Source organism: Rhea pennata, chromosome 2, assembly GCF_028389875.1.
Source record: "Rhea pennata isolate bPtePen1 chromosome 2, bPtePen1.pri, whole genome shotgun sequence".
In the NCBI taxonomy this organism is placed as follows: Eukaryota; Metazoa; Chordata; class Aves; order Rheiformes; family Rheidae; genus Rhea; species Rhea pennata.
This window is the reverse complement of record NC_084664.1, coordinates 11,511,075-11,530,132: the sequence shown is the minus strand read 5'-3', so window position 1 is coordinate 11,530,132 and position 19,058 is coordinate 11,511,075. Positions and strand designations below refer to the sequence as shown.

Sequence of the window (19,058 nt, the reverse complement as noted above, 5' to 3'; positions counted from 1 at the left end):
CTGGAATTGGAACAAACTTTTTGGCTGCTATGGGAGCAGAGTGCTTGCAACACCTTGGCATTGCTAGTCACTGTGTCACTATTCCCTGCCACTAAACTTCCCATTTTCATTTCTACAGCCTTCTCAGGGCTCTGTTGATTTAGAATCATATCCTTTTCAATCAAATTGCGTTTACTTCTTTACCACTTACTTTGGGACAGGGATATCCTCCTTTGTAGATATAGGTGTTTGTCTCCTTTTTTTCTCCATGTCCGTGCCTCATGGATGACTCCACAACCTCCAAAAAAATCTCTTTGTTCTTTTCTTCAAATTCACCAAGTCATTCTTGGAAATGACATCAAGCCTGCACCGATTGTCTAAATTTATATGCCTCCCTGCTTCCCTGTAATGCTGTCTGTTCTCTGCTGCATAAGAATATCTGTCTCATTCCCCTATAGATCAACAGCTGTGTTAGTTTCTTTTTTGCTTCCCCTGCCTTTCTACATCTGCTGTAACAGGGAACTGAACTGTGTTATGTTTAAGTGAAAAGAACTTAAAGTATACTTTTTGGGCTTCATCCATCAATAATTCGTATTCTTTTCAGGCAAAAAAAAATGCACTTAGCTATAGCTAAATAAAAATATTAGTGTTTGATGTATCTCCTTCATCTGTTGCCCCTTTCATGTCAAAGATTCATCGGTGATAATGACAGAAGAGATGGCTGGGAAACTTCCAATGATTTTTTTTATCCCAAAATACTGATTAATTGAAAACAAAACATGACAAAAAGTCTGACTCTTGACAATCTTCTGATATAATAGATGGCAAGTTTCAAAACTTCTGTGCCTGTATGGGATACATGGTCTCATATCCTAGATACCAGTTTCTGTCATTGCACAAAAGGAATAATGATGACAATTCCCAAGACTGTTTCTACACAGATTGTTAACACTAACTTGTTAATTAGTTTCCAAGGATACTCAGTCTCAACAGCCTAATGAATCATTTGCCCTAAGTATCAAACATAGGGTTTTGATGTCTGGCTATCCTTGTATCCTTAGCTCCTGGGCTGGTGGACAGCACCTCTGACAGCAGGGACTGTTGTTGGGTTTATAGCTGAAGTACCTGAGGAGCCTTACATATATAAATTTTATCCACTGATGAGAGTATTTATATAGTCTGCTTTCTTAGGAGGAAGCCAGTCATCACAAAGTGTGAGATGTAACTTCAAAGAAAGATAAAACAGATTTCCAAAGCCTTGAAATAATTATAAAACATCAGATTCCCATCATAGATAACACTAGAGAATTGGTTTTAAGACCGTTACTTTGGAAAGGCTTTACTGATTACCACTTTAGTAATTGCTAAGAACAAAGTGAATATAGTGAAGAAATCCTTTTCTAAGCCTATGTGCTTTACTCTCCTCTCAGAGCCTCCCCAAACAGCTCAGGTAAATAACGGGGAGCCTAGGATCAATGTCAGTCCAAACTAGTCTCTGTTACAATGAATATTTTCTCAAGATTTGTTCATATGCTGCCCTATGTTTTTCTTTCTTTGTTAATTTTTCTCTCCACTGTCAGCATGCAGGTGTAACACTGCTCATTATGATTTGTAGCATTTCTTTTCAATGACATCCCAAAGTTGTAAACAGTTCCTTGTTCTGAGCATGTTAAGAGAAACTTTGTAAATGTATTAAAAAATGGAAATTCTCTTCAGCTTCATACCAGAAGTCACTATTTAAGTGATAATAGTATGTTGCCCACTGAGTCCCTTTTAATATCTGGCACTTAAATTACAGCACATACAAGACAGCAGAAAGACGATTCTAATTTATTCTCATTTTCAACTAAAAGCCAGCACATAAACTCTGCTTCTTCTATGACAACAGGCACGGGTCAACATCAGTGCTGCTTAATTTTATATTTTATAAGCCTCGTGAGGCAAAACCGAGGCTCGTGCCTGGTATAAGCTGCCAGGCAGTAACATGAGGTTGCCCTAACCACTAGGTCTTCTCCTGAGGCCTCAAATAAAACAGCTGGGGGGGGTGGGGGGATCTGGGGATGGTGCCTATCTGCCCGCAGCGGGGCTGACCCTGCCGCATTCACCACACACAGGCTTGAGGGTTGGCGTGTGCCTGCTCTGGGGGCAGACGAGCCCAAATCTTGGCGGTTTGAGAGGGCAGCAGGGCCTGCAGTTTTGGGATAGATCCCCAGCTCCTTGGGACACGTCTGCAGGGATGAGGGGGCATCTTGGGATGCGTCCACAGGGGTCAAGGGGGCTCCTCGGGCCCCTCGGGATGTAGCTGCAGGAGATGAGGGGGCTCCTCGGGCCCCTTGGGCATCTGCAGGGCTGAGGGGCTCCTCGGGATGTGTCCACAGGGCTGAGGGTCTCCTCGGGCCCCTCGGGACACATCCGTGGGGACAAGGAGGATCCTCAGGCCCCGTGGGATGTGTTTGCAGGGATGAGGGGCCCCTTGAGACGTGTCTGTGCGGATGAGGGGCTCCTCGGGACACCTCTGTGGGAACGAGCGACTCCTTGGGTCCCTTAGGATGCATCTGTGGGGATGAAGGGCCCCTCTGGATGCCTCTGCAGGGACAAGGGGCTCCTTGGGTCCCTTAGGACACACCTGTGGGGACGAGAGGCGCCTCGAGACGCGTTTGTGGGGACGAGGGGGCTCCTCGGGCCCCTCAGGATGCATCCATGGGGGCCAGGGGCTCCTGAGCGCACGTCCACAGGGCTGAGAGGCTCCCTGGGCCCCTCAGCATGTGCTTGTGGGGACCAGGGGCTTCTCAGGCCCCTCGAGACACCTCCGTGGGGAACGAGGGGCTCCTCCAGACGTGTCTGCGGGGATGAGGGGGTCCTGGGGCCCCTCGGGGCACGTCCACGGGGTCCAGGGGCTCCGGGGCCCCGCGGCAGAGGAAAGGCCGCCCGCCGCCCCACGGCGGGGGCGGGCAGCGGGGCCGGGTGCGAGGGCCGGGGCCCGGCTCGCACCCCTCGCGGCGGGCGGGCGGGCGGAGGGAGGAGGAGAAAAGGAAGCGCAGCAGAGGGGCCGCGGAGACGCGGGAGGGAGGCGAGCCGGGGTGCGGAGGAGGAGCCGCGAGCCCGCGGCGGGCAGCGCGCACCCGGCGCCGGGAGCCGCGGAGCACGTGCGGGAGCCGCCTCCAGGCGCAGGGCGGCGGCGGCCGCCGGCGGGGTGCGGCGCGGCGCGGCGGCCCGTATGGTGCCGCGCCGGGACCCGGCTCCTGCTCGGCGGCTTCGGCGGGGCCCGGCGGCGCTCGGCGGGCATGAGGAACCTGCCGCTCCTCCTGCTGCCCCTCTGCTGGAGCCTGGCGCGGGTAAGTCGCCCCGCGCAGCCTCCGCGGCAGCTCCGGCAGGTGGGAGACGCCGCGTGTGGTGGTAAATGACCGCGGCGCTCGTCCGAGGGGGGCGCGGGGCCGCGCCCCGCCGGGGCAGCGGCTCCCGTCAGCGCCGCGCCGCGGGGGGCAGCGCCGGAGCCGGCCCAGGTCGCCCCAAGTTCTCCGTTGTTTCGCCTTTCGGCGGGAGGGCGGCGGAGCCGGGGGCGCCCTGAGCCGCCCCGGCAGCGGGGCCTGGCCCTTAAACGGAGCCGCGAGGCGCTCCCTCTCTTCTCCCCCCCACCCTGTGTTATTATTATTATTATTATTTTCCCTAGACGGCTTAAAATGTGTGGAAAGAGGGGCTGAGGGAGCCGCAGCGCTCGCCGCCGTGCCGCGGAGGGAGCCCGACGCTGCCCTCGGCTCCGCTCCGGAGAATTTCGCAGAGGCAGCAGAGCTCTGCGGGGTCACTGGAAATCAGAATACGGGAGGAAATGCTGCGTAGATAATTTCCTCTTACGCGATAACAGCATAAAATATTCGGGATATTAAAATCTTCGAGTGCAGGGTATTTTCCTTTTATACTTCTATGTTCTTAAATTTTTCCTCAGTTGCTGGCAAAAGTGTGTAATGTTACTCAAAACAGGAGTTACAAAGAGAATGAGCCCCCCTGGGTCTTTCCATTTTTTTTGGTATCGTAAATTTAAAATCACAAATTTGGGAAACCAGGCTGATGCTGAATGTAAAATCCTTGACAGAAGAAATGTTTTTCTGCTCAAATTGGATGTCTTAAAAATTGTTCTGCTGTTAGAAATGCTGTGAGGCTCTTCAGCTGGCTTTCCAGCTAACGATGCATCTTTGTAACCTGCGGCACAGTTCTGTATTCATTACTTAAAACAAGTAATCTGTCCTTGCATAAAGCCGTGGGGAAGAAGGACGGAAAGATCTGACCAGTCCTGAAAGCTGGTGAGTGCCCTCAAAATCCGTTTCAGAGTTCTGGATGTGTTTTGGGGTATGGTCAGTGCCACACAGTCTTGAACCCTACATCTCTGTAACCTGAAGTACATCTGGACTAAACTAGACTATGTGTTAGAGGAAAGAATATTACTGTTTGGCATGTGCTCAGTGTTTGAAAAACAACATTGCATTATCTTGGGGTACTATCAAACTTATCTTCTCAAAGTTATCTTCTGTATCAGATCATTGATATTGGCAAACTTACAATTACTTGATAAAAATGAGAGAAGGCACTTGTTTTACAGGTTTCTTCACTGAAGCAGCTACTTCGTTTTACCTCTCATTTAGTTAAAATTCGTACTTACTGGAACCTAACTTTCCAAGTCCCACTAATTATAAATTTTTTTTTTGAGGAATAGGAGACTTCTTGTCAATTACAGATTTTTTTGCAAAATGGCATTTTTTTCCAAAATGTGCTATGCAAAGCGAGTGTGCATTATAAATCATTTAATTTATGTGGGCATTTGGGAGCTATCTGAAAGGCAGATAATAGATTACAAAATGCAAGTATTTTCAGTTTAATTTTGAAATTTCTGTGCTAACTATTAGAAATTCTAATTTATGTTAAGGCTGTCTACAAATTTGCTGTAAAAAAGTCTGCCCTGAAAGCATATAATTTAAATAGTCAAAATAGAGAAAGGACGGGTGAAAAGGAAGTGAAGTTCTCATTTTGTAGAAGGGGAAATGAGACACTTGGAGAAGAACAGACAGATTTTCATGAGTTTCACTAATAGCTCCTGCTAGTGTGCTTAAGGCTATTGTGCTATATTTTGGAAAGTGCGAGTAGCTTGCCTGCAGGGAGGCTGTAGCATAATCAGGTGCTCAGTCCTAGCCCTGGGTTGTAGGTTCTGGGGCCTGGATTATAGCTTAATTAAATAGATACTGTCATTTTGGAAAAATAATATCTCACAAAGTAGACTTTTACAAGATTCTGCTATTAAGTCTCTCTGAGAAAAAGCAAGAAAGAGAGAAAGAAGAGGAAAGAAACTTTGAGAGAGAGAAACCACTCTTTCCTTTGTAGCTAAGAAGTACACAGATAACTGAAGCACATCTTACTATTCACTTTCACATGTTATTTCATTATGTTCTCATTTTATTTGGGCAAATCTCACTGTCCTTTCAGGTCCAGTGACATTCACACTTTCCCATTTGTCATCATCTTGCTCAGCTGTTTCTCCTATATATTCAGTTCCTTATGAACTCCTCATGTTCTTCTGTTGGGCTCAGTCAACTTCAGTGCAACTTCCCCATGTCTCTTCTCTCTCCCCATACCTGCTACATTCCTATCCCTTCTCATGGACACAAATAACCCTTCCTGAAAATCTGAGCAGAACTGATGACAGGATCGTAAGCAAGTAAAACCTGTAGTGTTTCTGTTTTAAAAGGATGGAGATATATATCCTTTTAAAAGGATGTATGTATATATATATATATATGGATAAATATATATTTGCTCCTGTGTAGCACTTCCTTGAACCAGATAGTCCAGCTGTGGGGCATGTAGGAGGTAAAATGTACATTGGGAAAAAGGGAAGAGAAGTAAAATTTACTATGTCAAAGATAACAGTCTGATCAGTTTTTGCATTTGGTGATTCGTATTAAACTTTCAGCTTTGCTCACTTCGTACAAAATCAAGAAAGCGGATGTGTTTGGGTTTTTTTTTGCTTCAATCTTGCTATTACAGAGTGGAGATTAACTCACTGTTTTTCCAGAGGAAAAAAGCCTCAGTAAACAGTGTTGGTGAATGCACTAGGTTAGGAATTCTCTGTTAATGACAATTGGCTTTGGAATGCGACAAGAAGGAGGCAGTGAGGGCTCTTTTTATGGCAGTGCATTATTTTAACTTTTTGTTTTGAAAAGTCAAAGTGCGAGAAGTTAAAATGGGCAGTGACTGTGTCTGTAAAATGCCTAGTATATACTTGAGCGAAAATAGTACCTGTTAAACTTGTGGTTTTCATTATGTGTAGTTGCATTCTTCATAAGACATTTTGATTAGTGCTTCCACACCATGGCATGTTTATTAACTTGGAACAGGTGAATGGTGTCCATCCAGAATGCAGATTTCAGCTGGAGATTCATAAGGAGGAAGCAAGATGCATGGAGCTTCTGAAGAATTTAAAACCAGTGGACTACAGAGGTAAGAAAAGATAAGCTGTGACGTGCAGACAGCTGGAGTAATGGAGGTTTTCTCCCTTTCTCTTTGTTGGCTCAGCTACAGTTGCCATTTTTTTCTATACTATGCTTAAAATTTTTATTTATTTTAGAATTCAGGCTGTCTCTGTGTTAAAGGTACAGCTGTAGCTGTACTGGGCTAAGCACGCTGTGTGGAACAGCAGGTGGAAGCAAATATGCACTCATGTTTTAGGCTGTTGCTGCTTGTACTTTTTCACAGGCAAAGAGGCAAGCTTGTGATGATGGGGACAGCAGAAAGAACGTAATTGAGGAAAAGGGCAGGGAAACACCAAAGGGATTGAAAGTCTTGGATCCAAGTGTCTCTCTCTGGCTGTCATTGGAAGTAAAATGCTATACTCCAGAAGTGCTGAGAATGTTCACTGGATTTCCAGGGGAGAAGACATTTTAGGCAGAAGATCAGATTCACCCTCAGAAGTCCATAGGTCACGTGAAAGCAGAATTAGACTGTAGTGTTACAGTCAAAAAGCAAATTTACTGTGTTACTTTTTTAAAAATTTTTTTCTTCAAATATCTAGGTACATAAATACGGATATGGTCAATCATAATTCAAGAGAAATAAAAAGGAGCCATTGTGGAGTTTTTTTTTTTTTTTTTTTTTAAAGCTTTTACTTTAGCAAGAAAATCTAGCATCATGTGAATAGAACATAAGACTATCAGAAAACAAACAGAAAAGGATGACGTTTTTCCTGGAAGCTGGTGCTGCTGACACAGCTATTTTTTCAGCAAGCAAACAAAGTGTGAAGGCAATGGATAGATCCAGAAAGGCAAATGAAAAGCAAGTCCATAACATTAAAGTAGCTGGGATATCAGGCTTGAGACAAAATATAGTGAAAGCCTTAGGCTTTTTAGGAAAGTTGGAAGAATGTATTTATTAAATTTTATTATTTTTAGGTTTGAAGGTATCAATACCTTACAGTTTTCTTTTGTAAAATGTATGCCACCGCTTGTGAGCCAAAAGCACTCTCTCTGCCCCTACTGGTGAAAAGGTAGAAGTGCTTCTTGAAGTGCTTCCATATAGCTACCTGCTCAGTACTCCTCTGATACCATGTATAACATTGAAGGGAAAGAGTGGGCTTCCAGAGGGACTTAGAAAAAATAGGAAAGAAATTTTAGATACTAAAAATATTTATAAAGGCAACTTTAATTTTTTTTTCGTTTAAAATAAATTTTTGGTTTTTATAAAGTAATGATACAACTAAAAGTAATCATTAACTTCCATTGTCAAAATCCTTTCAAAGTAGCTGGAAATAGTTAATTTCAAATTAACTCTACAAAACCATAAATCTTGATGTCCTGCATTTTGTAGTCCAGGTACTTACTATCTCAGAATAACTGGGCTCCTTGGAGGACTACAGCTCCTGCAGTGGAGTTATATCCTATGTATCACCTCATCAGCCAAGCAAATGTGTTTTTCCATATTCAGTTCTTTTAGAATGCGCTTCTGAAGAAGATTATGGTCCCCCAATGACCTGCTATCTACAGTGCCTCTTAAGCATAAACATGAGTCTCAACATACGATCCTTCCTCTATCTCTCTTCTTAATTTGAATTTGTAGCCCCTTCAGTGCATACTTCAATATCAATTTGTCTAAAATAAAATAATTAAAAGGAGCACCATTAGCAGCAGTTTATATTTTACTATCATTTCTCCTTTTGATTAATCAAGATCAGTAATTAGAAAAATTATAATAACAGTGAATCATTTGCATGAATATTTCTTCCAAGCAAAATCTTACTGGAATAATTCATCTACATTTAGGTTTTTTTATTTATATGACTGGTAAAGAGAGATGACTGTTACATAAATAATACCAGTGTAAATCCAGATGGAGAAATAATTACTAGTCGTGCTTAATGAATTAAATCTTGAATTAATAAATTCACTGTTAGAGATTTTAAGGCTTTGGAAGTCAGCTTGCTTCAAGATTCAGTTCTGTGATCCTGGATGATGGGCTGCTCTAAGAATATGATTGTGATGAGCATCAGTTTCATTTTGGCTTTTCTGGGAGAAGAAAGAGTCAATTCTGTCAATGGGTTCTTGAAAGCTTCCTTTCACTTGAAAGGTGGTGGCCTCCTGAAGGCAAGCTGCTTTATAAGAACTTTTTGTCATGGAAGAAGATAGTATGTCTGATGCTGTTGATTCGGTCCTGCAGGTAGAGATAAAAGAGTGGTGGAAGGATTTATACATTTAATTGAATGCCTGGCTGAAACTAATGGAATATTCCATTTTGTAGGAGATTGGAATAAAGCTCCTGAGGTGGTGAACCTACCTTAGAAACTCTATGCTTAATGTGCTAGGAGAATTAATCCTATGCTTCATGTTGCGGATGGCATCATCAAGAACCTGTACAGATGAGCCTGTGTTTAAAAATATTCATTTGTTTGGCCTAAGAAAACCTTTCTCCCTATGTCCTTTCTTACCAATAAACTCTCTGTACATTCAAAAGTGTAGATAGTCTTTTGAACAAAGATATGCAGATTATCACAGTGATACTCTGATTGCTGATAAAGAAGAATGACTGATGAAAATTGGCAAGTTGGGACTAGTCCAAGTCCCAGCTCCACATGTAAAACTTCTATTACATTTGAAAGGTATTTCATTACAATAAGTCCACAAAACCTGCTTCTTTTACTTTCCTGAAAGAGAAAAATGGTTATACAGCCCTTGTCAATTTTTCTAACTGCTTTAGTATATGTTACCTGCATCACAAAAGCTATAATGAAATCCAGTGGAAGTTGCTGGACAGAATTTGGAAATAAAGGTTCATTGAGCTTGTCTACTGGAAGCTTGGGCCTCCATTGTCAAAATGAGTGGGGATTTTTCCATTGACTTCCGGGCTTTCACATCTCTGCGTGTCATGCTGTAGAACTTGATGGGCATGCATTGCTACTGAATTACAGAGGGTTCAAATCTTACAGCATAGGCAGCTTCTCTTTTGGCTTAGAAGACAATTATTTATGGAATACCTTATCTAATATTTCCACATCAGCTAGGGAGACATAAAGAAAAGATTTAAAGGCTGTTTTAACTTTTTTTGACAACATAAACCAATGTTACAGTTATCTTACCTGAGCTGCCTCGTAGCATGGACTGAAGAATTTCATTCATTAATTTCTGTAGTGCTCCTAAAATCATTGCCTATGAATTCCTTGAAGGACCTGCTTACTTCATGGCTTAACAAACCAATAGTGTGTTTTGCTAAGAAAAGTTGTATTAATATTGTATATACATCCTCTGAACAATGTTAAAGATACATTAAAAACACAGGAACTGTTCTGTCAAAATTCTTCTCATTTGCTAACCTCAGACTCTTAAACAGCAATGCAGACCTCCTGCTTTACACTCTTGGGGTAATTTTAGGCATTAGCAAATACTCTTTAGTTAGTGGAGAGCATTACACTCAACTTAGGGACAAAAGTCACTCTCCAAAGACCTGTGGCAGCACCTACCTTTCTTTAGTGATTTCTAGCAAATCTAGATGTTTACTTCATGAAGACTGCATTAACTTCCATCCACATGTTGTTCTTCCTCCTATAATTTGACACCAAAGAAATGGATGTAACTGTAAATAAGCTGGAAGCCTAAGATAGGATTTTTTTTTTGTGCTCTCATTTCTGGAGGACAGATAAATTTCATTCTAAGTTGTTCATAATAGCTATGCGTTTCGAGTTCCATAAAGGGAAACATAATTTTATCCTTTACCATTCTGCATGGCTTGTACTCCTACCAAAAAAAAAAAAAAAAAAAAAAAAAAGTTCCCAATAAAAAGGTTCAAAGTACATAAAAGTCAGCCAACTGCAAATTTTTGTCTTTATTTGGTATTTAGAATTTTACCTTATGATGTAATTGATTCATTCCATTCACCTTTAAATGAAAAGTGAAATCTTACAGTGAAAAATCTTAAAACTCACATCTGTTTAAAATATATTAGTAGATTTTATAGCAAGTTTCTGTAACAAAAGTTATAAAAATATTTCATTATGGAAAAAAATGAAATCGATTTTTTTTTAATTCATTTTGGACTAAGTGGCTGCACAGTTAAATCAGTCTTTTCAGCTCTTGCTTTCCAAATGTTTTTTTGTGAGACTCATATGCCAGATAATATTTTTAATTTTAGATACGGCATCTTAACTTTGAGGAAGGGATATAGATGGGAAGAGAAATGGCTTCGGAAAAAGCTTGCACAAAACAGTTTCATAAACCTTTCAAAGAGCAACTTTATAATGCAGCAAGTAATGGAAAATTAAAACAGACAGGACTACCAAGAGGATACTCTCACTTATTCATAAATCTAAAGCAAGAGGGACCAATGTCACTGCCTAATCTAATCTGATCTCCTGAATTACACTGGGAGTAGAATTTCACTCATTGATTTCAGCACCACCCTTATGATCTTGTGGAAGAATACAGCATGTCTTTCAGAATGTTCTTCAGAATGGCAGAATGAATATTTGAATGATAGACCTGTTGCAAGTTATCCAAAAGCTAGTTAGTTTAACTAATCCTTGGTTTTAGGTTTATTTCTCCAGTAAGAGAGAGATCCCTGTCTTGTGCTTAACCGTATGTTCATACATGGCATGAATGAAGGTCTGACAGCAAGTGTAGCTACGCCAACCTGAAGGTCACTCTGTCTTCCACATCAGTAGAAGCTCATAAAGCCAGATGAAGTCTCTTTCTTGCTATGTGAGAAAGAAAAATGGATATGGACCAGTCTCTTTTTAATCCTCCCAGGAAAGCTCAGTCTCATCAAAGTATTCTGTCATTATTTGGGGGTTTTTTTTGCAGCCATTTTCTCAGTAAAATGAGCCAGTAGTTCAGACTAAAGTGTTGTTTAGAGTTATCTGAAGTAGAGTTATATGTAGAATTAAATGAGGTAGTGGGTTCTTGAAGCTTGCTTTCATGCAGCTCCTGTAGCTCTTGGCAGGACAACTTCAGCTTTCTCTAATCTCTGTGCTGCTGCTTTACGGGCATGCTGCTACTTTCTGGTTCATGCATTTTTTACAAGTATTTAAGGAGCTGTGGGGTGCTTGCTTTGAATGTTTGTCTATTTATGGGATTTCGTTAAAAAGTTATCATCATTAACGAAACCTGTAATACTGTGTTCATCCCCGTGGTGTTGACAACTTTAGGCCTTTGTGGAAGCTGTACATAATTATTTGAGAGTGTAAATGAATGTGAGATGGTTAGTCTTTTGGCTGAACAGGGGGTAAGAAAAAAACCTTAAAGGAGTTATGGGAAGCATAGTTACATAGTGAAAACTAACTGACAGGAAATAAATAGAGAAGACCAAGAAAACAGTTGATCAGCCTCATTCCAAATCTCACGTCATAAAGGCTATTAAGAGTGACACTAGCACACCCTTTTGAAAGGAAGGAAAGCAACATGTGGCTACAGATGACCTTCTACAGTTCTGAAGATTTAAAATTTCTACCCTGTAACAGGTGAGTAGAAATTCATCAATGGACTTCAAAAAATGTTATTTGGAGCCCTGAAAAAAGAAAATGCATAGCCATAAGGTAGTCTGTTTTGGTTTTGGGAAGATTCTGAAGGAAAAATTGCCCCATATAGTCTTGCCTTGGAATCCTGGTAGCTTTGGCCATGGCAATCATGACATCCAAAGTTCAAATACCACAGCAATACTGAAAACGAGTACCAAAGCATTAAGTAAGCTAAAGCTAATACAACAGATAGCACACAGTCTAGAAACTTGATTATCTACAAAGACTTACAATATTTTGTGATGGGTTTTATATAAGCCCGAGGTGGGTACTTAATATTATTTTATGAACAATATAGGGCATGTCTAACTTGGGGCAATGTAAAGATGTACAGCTTTGACGGTAAACCCATAAATGTCTGTCCAATATAATATAAAATGACATTCTTATGGCAAGATTGGAGGGCTGTCTGTTCATACAAAGACAAAAGCTGCTGTCTCCAAAGAATATTTTATGTAACTGGAAAACCTGATTTATTTGTTTCAAATTTTTGATGGAATTTTTTTACCCAGGTTTTCAGCTGTAACTAACTTCCATGTTTCATTACAGTACCCTAAAAATATGTAAACTATACTTTTTTTTTTTTTTTTTTTTTTTTTTTTTTTAAAGAAAGGCTCATAGATGTTTCATTTTCTGGTGAGAAACTGTTATTTTTTAAAAAGGAGGTAAGGTATTTCTTCTGAAATTTTTCATTTAAGGAAAATACAGTATCCCCTAAGAAGTCTTAGTAACAGTACTTTGCCATTCCTTGTAATAGGACTGGCTTTTAAAATCTATAAAAAGTATTTTAGGTAAATATAAGATAAAGTCTATTTGTTTCATCATTCTGATTAACTAATTAAATATGGTGTATATAGTAGCCTTCCAAAACTTATTTGCTATGAATGCACAACTTTTGTTGATCTGTAATTAAAAAAAGTTTACGCTTGCACTTCCTCAGCATTTCTGAGCAATCAGAGCTTGTGAATGCTCTACACAATTGTGCAACAGTGCTTTAGTTCCATGTAGGTGTACAGGAGCACCTCGTCAACCACTTTGCAGCCTGTTTTCCCTTTTGCTTGAACTCAGTGTGGGTAAAGTTGTCAGGGCACCACAGGGACCCATGGCTCCTGTGGGAGGGGAGCTGGGAGCTGTGGAGGTCCTGGTGGGGCAGGACTGGGCCTGGCCATGGGGCTTGTCCTGCTGCCCTGAGGGAGCAGGGCTGCCGTGGGAGCGGGGCAGCCCCAGCATCGGCATCGAGCACTGCTGTGGGGCTGGGGCTGGGTGGTCACCCGCAGGTTGGGTCAGGGATGAGTATGGCTGTGATGAAGTTGGACAAAGAGGCGTCTAAAACGATAGCTGAAAGCCTGAGCTCAGATGGTCCCACAGGCAGGGGGCATGTGGAGGTTCCTGGTGAGGCTGGTCTGGGCTGTTAAGACCTGTAAGTGCATTCAGAGCGCTGATGGAAAATGATTGCAGCAACATAGCTTGGAGTAGCAGTGTTGTCACCATCTTCTTGCTGTCAACACTTCTAGCCGTTCTGCTGTACATCTGCTTTGCTTCCAATTTACTATCTATTTCTCTACCCCCTCTTTTGCCTTTCTTTCTTGTTAGTTGTATAAAAATGCAAAATGAATTTCAGTCCATCTGTTCATAAATTCTCATGCAGCTTCTGCTTTGTCGAGTACAAAAATCAAAAATGTTTCCGTGTTCGAAAAACAAACCATGAACTGGTTGAAAACTTTCTTGTTCATTTTCAATGGCCTTTCACTTTATTTTGTGTATCGCTCACACTTAGTTTAGAAAGTGCTAAACTCTCTTTGAATTAACAATTTTTAAATCCAAATGCAAGGTGCCACCTAGTGGTTAATATATGCATAAAATGTTTATTTAAAACCTTTCCAGTACAAATCCAGTGCTACACATTTTTATGGATGAAGAAACACACGTAGGTGGGCAAACTTGCTGCTCAGGGAATGGATCTCAGAGAACAGGGTGATGGATGCATTGTCAATACTTACATAAACTGAAAGATGAGAAGCACAGTGTAGTTTATAGTCTGTTACATTACCTTTCATTCGAATGTATCTCCAAATCCATCACAAGCATTAAAGAACAATCAAATAAAGTAAACCCATGTAAACTAGTGCAAAATATTATTCACAATGTCATCTGGAGGAACAGTATAGAAGATTAGAGCCATGGTCAAGCTGTTGAGCAGGTCAGTGAGAAAAGGGAAGATTGTTTTCTTGGATATGATGGGAATGATAAACCAGGGAAAATAAACGATGCAAATTAAGAGATAGAAAATATATTTAGTTACACATAGGCTGGAGAACAGTTTTTATAAACACTGCAGAAACTAGCATGTAGAACCCATTCTTTTGCCTTTGCTAGCTTTGTTAATAGATAGAGAAGGGGGTAAACGGAAATATAGCAGTAGAGTTGCACAGAAAAAGTTGGGGATCCAAGTCAGATGAAGAAGTGAATTGATTTTGTATATGTGCATGACAGGATGAAAGTAAACAAACCTTTAGGCTTGAGAATTTATTAAAACGGGGTGCAAACATGAAGAATAAATCCATAAATAAAGGATATGAGTGAACCTAAAAAATACTTCTGGGTACTTCGAATAAAAGAAGCTAGTTGTTTTTTTATAAACATGACAAATACTGAAAATTGCAGGCACTACATGAAACAAAGATTGGAATGTTAAAATTGTATTTAAAATCTGAGATATTTTCTAAAAAAAAACTTTTAAAACTATTACTTAAATTATTAATAGAATTGTTACTAGAACTAAAACCTAAGAAGTTTTTTAATGTTTTCCAAAAGAACTAACTAAATGTGACTCTGGAGACAGTAGGAATAAGATTTATATATATGGGAGATGGGTAAATCTTCCAGAGAACAGGAGCAAAAAAACAGGAGGATTTTATGCAATTGCACAAAATCTTTTCCTGGGGCAGTGATGGACAATGGTCCAGAAGTTCTAACACTGGCTGAATTAATGGCTGGACAGAGAGTAGTGAAGTAGCAGAAGCTACTGTGAGCAGAAGGAGACACATTTAACATAGAATTTTTCTCACCTTCATTTTCCAACAGTACAGATATTCATAGCAGACGTTAGTCACTGTAGGCTCCTCTCTAGGCAATGGGGAGAAAGAGGCAGTTGTAGGGAGCAACTAATCTGTCCTGTTTTGGGTGTGTTTTAGGATGAGGTAAATCATGCTCCGCAACCCACTGACAATACTGAGTATGTCTCAGTATGTAAAAGACAGCTGTGGTGGGTAAAGAGCAATGTCTGCTTGAAGTCGTGTGACTCCTACCTGGGTCTGCAGTTGTGCCACATCATGAACTTCCCAAGGTCGGTGGAATACTGCTAGTTTCAATATTGCATGATGGGATACTGCTAGTGTATGATTAAGCTCAAGCTGTACCATAAATTGTTGGGATAGAGTAGAAAAATTGATGAAAATGTAATAAGAATGTTACTTCTATCCCTCTTCTACATAAGGATGCAGTTTGTTAAGAAAAAGATATATTACTGCAATATTATCAAAAGTGTGTAATAATAAGAAGGGGGAATGAGAAAAGATGCAAGTTGAGAGCCCAAGAAAGGGCATATTTTTTAATGATTGTACTTCTAGCAGCTGTTACAGTTTTCAGTAATTCCAGCACTTCAACTTTCAACTCTTAGACCAGTTTTCAGAAGCACACTGTAACCATTCAGTGAGTGTCAGTGCCTTCAGGACATTTCATCAGTTTTCTCAGATTTCGTGTAAAATAATAAAAGAGCCTGCAAATACACATCTTGGAATTCTAATGCCAGCCACTCAAGTTGCACAATTTTTGATGCATTCTAATTTAACCTTTTTGTGGAATTACATCTTTTGTATTAGTTCATCTGTTTAAGGAGTCTAAAAAGATCTTTTTATCTGTGGTAGACACTTGTGAAGTTCTAAAATATTGAGGGAAATGCTGAGAGGAAAAAATGCATTCACTAGAAATCGTGACTGACTTGTGATGTTTTGAATTCCAGAAACTCTGCAAGCTAACTTTAAGACTTGATGCAAATTGTGTTGATCTGATTGGTAGTTCGTAGTCCAGTAACACAAATCTGATTTCAGTGACAGCAACCCTAGAACCCCTCTTGATTTGGGTGGGAGTAGGACTTGAACCTCTGTATTTGTATGATATTTTGTGTAAGTGAAGTTTGAATGAGTTTTTATGGAAAAGATACCAACAGAGCTTCAAAGTTCATATTGTTCAGCTGAGTTTTTAGCCAAGACTTAGTTTAGTCCATAGGGTAGTGTGACACACAATTTTCAGGCTTCTGAACCGTTTGTAGATTACAGTAGTAAATCTACCATTTTACAGAGAGTATATTGAGCAGCAGGGAAAATTTGTGGAAGTCACCAGCTTTTATGGGTATGCATGAACACTTTCACGATTCATCTCAGCTCTCATTTGTAGTTATTGAAAATGAGGGTAATCTAAAAAGATGCTAATTATTCTTGTGTACTCCAGGACATATTTATGCTGGCTAAGGCAGTACATCCATTAAAGCCAAGAGATTTTCATTTTGTCACTATAGTTCTGAGTGCTGGCAGATAGAAAATAGTTTCTTTGTCTTTCTGAATACTTGTATGTCAGGTTGTTGATGTTGTTTCTGGCCTAAAATCAACTGGAAAGGAAACATGACCTGAACTAGCTGGGCTAAACATTCTTTTACTTTGCATAAACTCTGATCTTGCATCATAGAGAGTAGGACTTGATTTTAATCCAGTACTGCAGTTCAGAAGCACCTAAGTATGTTATGTTCCATTGACTTCAAAGGGTACTAACTTAGAGGTTAACCTTATATTTTAAATTAGATATGGATGGCCAAACCAACACAACCTCAGAAATATCACTACTAAGGCTAAAAGAAAGATCACATATGCCAGAGGGATTACAAAGTAAGAAGGTAAAACACGGAGCACAGGTAAAACTCAGTAGTATTCCTGAAGAAATGTGTGAAGTAGCTGCAGGAACAGATGCACTAGAAAGGACAAACCCTACATGAATATCAGGAAGAGAGGAGTGATTATGGAGTTCAGAAGTGTCATGCTTTGCATCACTAACTAAAACACACTCATTCAGGGGGTGGGGACCAAACAACTGAAAAGTCCAAGTGAATTGTCAGTGGCAACAAAATGTGGGCCACGGCTGAAAAGGATGCCACTCCTCACAGTTCCCGATCTTGGCTCCCTTACTCTAAAGCAAGACTAAAAGAAGGAGCTACCTATCTTGGTCTAGGAGATAGAACTTGGTCACAGTTCCCGATCTTGGCTCCCTTACTCTAAAGCAAGACTAAAAGAAGGAGCTACCTATCTTGGTCTAGGAGATAGAACTACTGAAGAAACCGAACAATTAGACCCTTTCAAGTCACTAAAGAGAAGATGAAACGAAAAGGTGCAAACTTTCCATGACACACAGATGTAGAAAAACTGAGTACACAAACAGTGACATTTTCCGCTAACCCTGAAGAGAGTGTCTTTTTAGAAAAATGGGTGATACTAGATATTTTTCCATCCTTTGTACCTCAAGGGAGCCCTAGCAGGTATTAAAAAAAACAATGCCCAGTTAGAATCTCCTTTCAGAGAGAGTGTTTCGCTGTCATTTGGTTGTGCTTGGCATTAGAGTAGTTTCCCTGGAATATAGTTCAAATTTTAGTGGTAGAGAGGTTTGTAGATGTAACATTAGGTTTGAAGGAAAAACAACACAACACTAGGCAGCAATGAAAAAGAGCCATTACCAGGCTGACTTTCTGTTACAATACAATACATCTCAGAGAAAAGTTGCCTCAAGAAGATCAACAGGTGAACAGGTGCAACTGATACTGTACAAGCATACATGCCCAGACAAGCAAGAACTTTCCATGACACACAGATACAGAAAGACTGAGTACTAAGATGCCTAGGAGCGATGAACTAGTGAAGAAGTTTATGCCTGATCTATACCACAATTATCACTCCACAAATGCAACTGAGAGTAAAGATTACTGTCTCACAGTATTAAGCCAAAAAGGGCTCATTCATTGAAACAAATAAAAATATTCATAGTCTAGATTCTGAAGCTAAATTGACAATTCCAGGCTCTCTTGGGATGAAATAAGCATTTTTATGGTGGAATTCCTCTGACCCAGTTAGGTTCTGCTTTAGAAATACATAAATTTAAACATTAGTCAGTAGTCCACCTAAGGCTTACCATGTGCTATGCTACATTAGAAAGACCATAGCTGGTAGATCAGAGGAGATAATTATTTGCCTCTATTTGGCACTTGTGAGACTGCATCTCAGTGGAGTACTGTGTCCAGTTTTGGGCCCCTCTGTACAGGAAAAACATTGATTGGGTAGTGATAATTCTGCAGAGGTCATCCAGATGGCAATGGAGTCTGTGACATATGAGGAGCAGCTGCGAGCTCAGCTTGGAGAAGAATGAGGATCTGATTGCTGTCTTCATCTATTTAGTGGGCTTATAGGCGAGATGAAGCTAGACTCTTCTTGTAGGTGTGCAGAAGAAAACCTTCAAGAAGCAGTAGAAGCAATCTGCAACAAAGGAAATCCTGATTAGATGTGAGGTAAAGTTCTTCACAGAGTAACCAAACACTGGAGTAGGTTGTCCAGAGGGGTTGAATCTCCCTCTTTGGAAATTTTTCAAAATTTGAATGGAAAAGGCACTGACCATCCTGATTCAACTTTGAAGTTAGCCTGACTTTGAGCAGGGACTACCAAAGGTCCCTTCCAACCTCAGTTATTCTGTGATTTTATGATCTATATCTTAGGTTGCAGAAACCGTATTTACTGAATAATAATAATAATCACTAATAATAATGAGAGCTTGAGGTCACTAGTGTAGTGCAGATGTGTGCATTTAATGAGGTAACATGGACATAAAGGATGTTGGGGAATGCTCTGCAATTTCTGATGATGCACCAAAACAAGGGTTCCTCCTGTCATCTACCAAGGCAAAGTGTCTTTCTTCAGATTCCTTGCATTAGCAGATCCTGTTTATA

General features: G+C 40.6%; 1 protein-coding gene across 4 annotated transcripts in view; it reads left to right on the top strand.

Moving 5' to 3' along the window:
- The first annotated feature begins 3,012 nt into the window (after positions 1-3,012).
- VIPR2 (vasoactive intestinal peptide receptor 2) overlaps positions 3,013-19,058 on the top strand; it is a 61,986-nt gene continuing 45,940 nt past the window's right edge. For 3 of the 4 annotated variants that reach the window (XM_062568847.1, XM_062568848.1, XM_062568846.1), the window contains exons 1-2: positions 3,168-3,314; positions 6,363-6,465. In XM_062568847.1, the coding sequence (XP_062424831.1) occupies positions 3,264-3,314; positions 6,363-6,465 (154 nt within the window). In that variant the 5' untranslated portion in view covers positions 3,168-3,263. Of the gene's footprint in view, positions 3,315-6,362; positions 6,466-19,058 lie in introns of all 4 variants that reach the window. The other variant, XM_062568849.1, reaches the window with a different exon arrangement.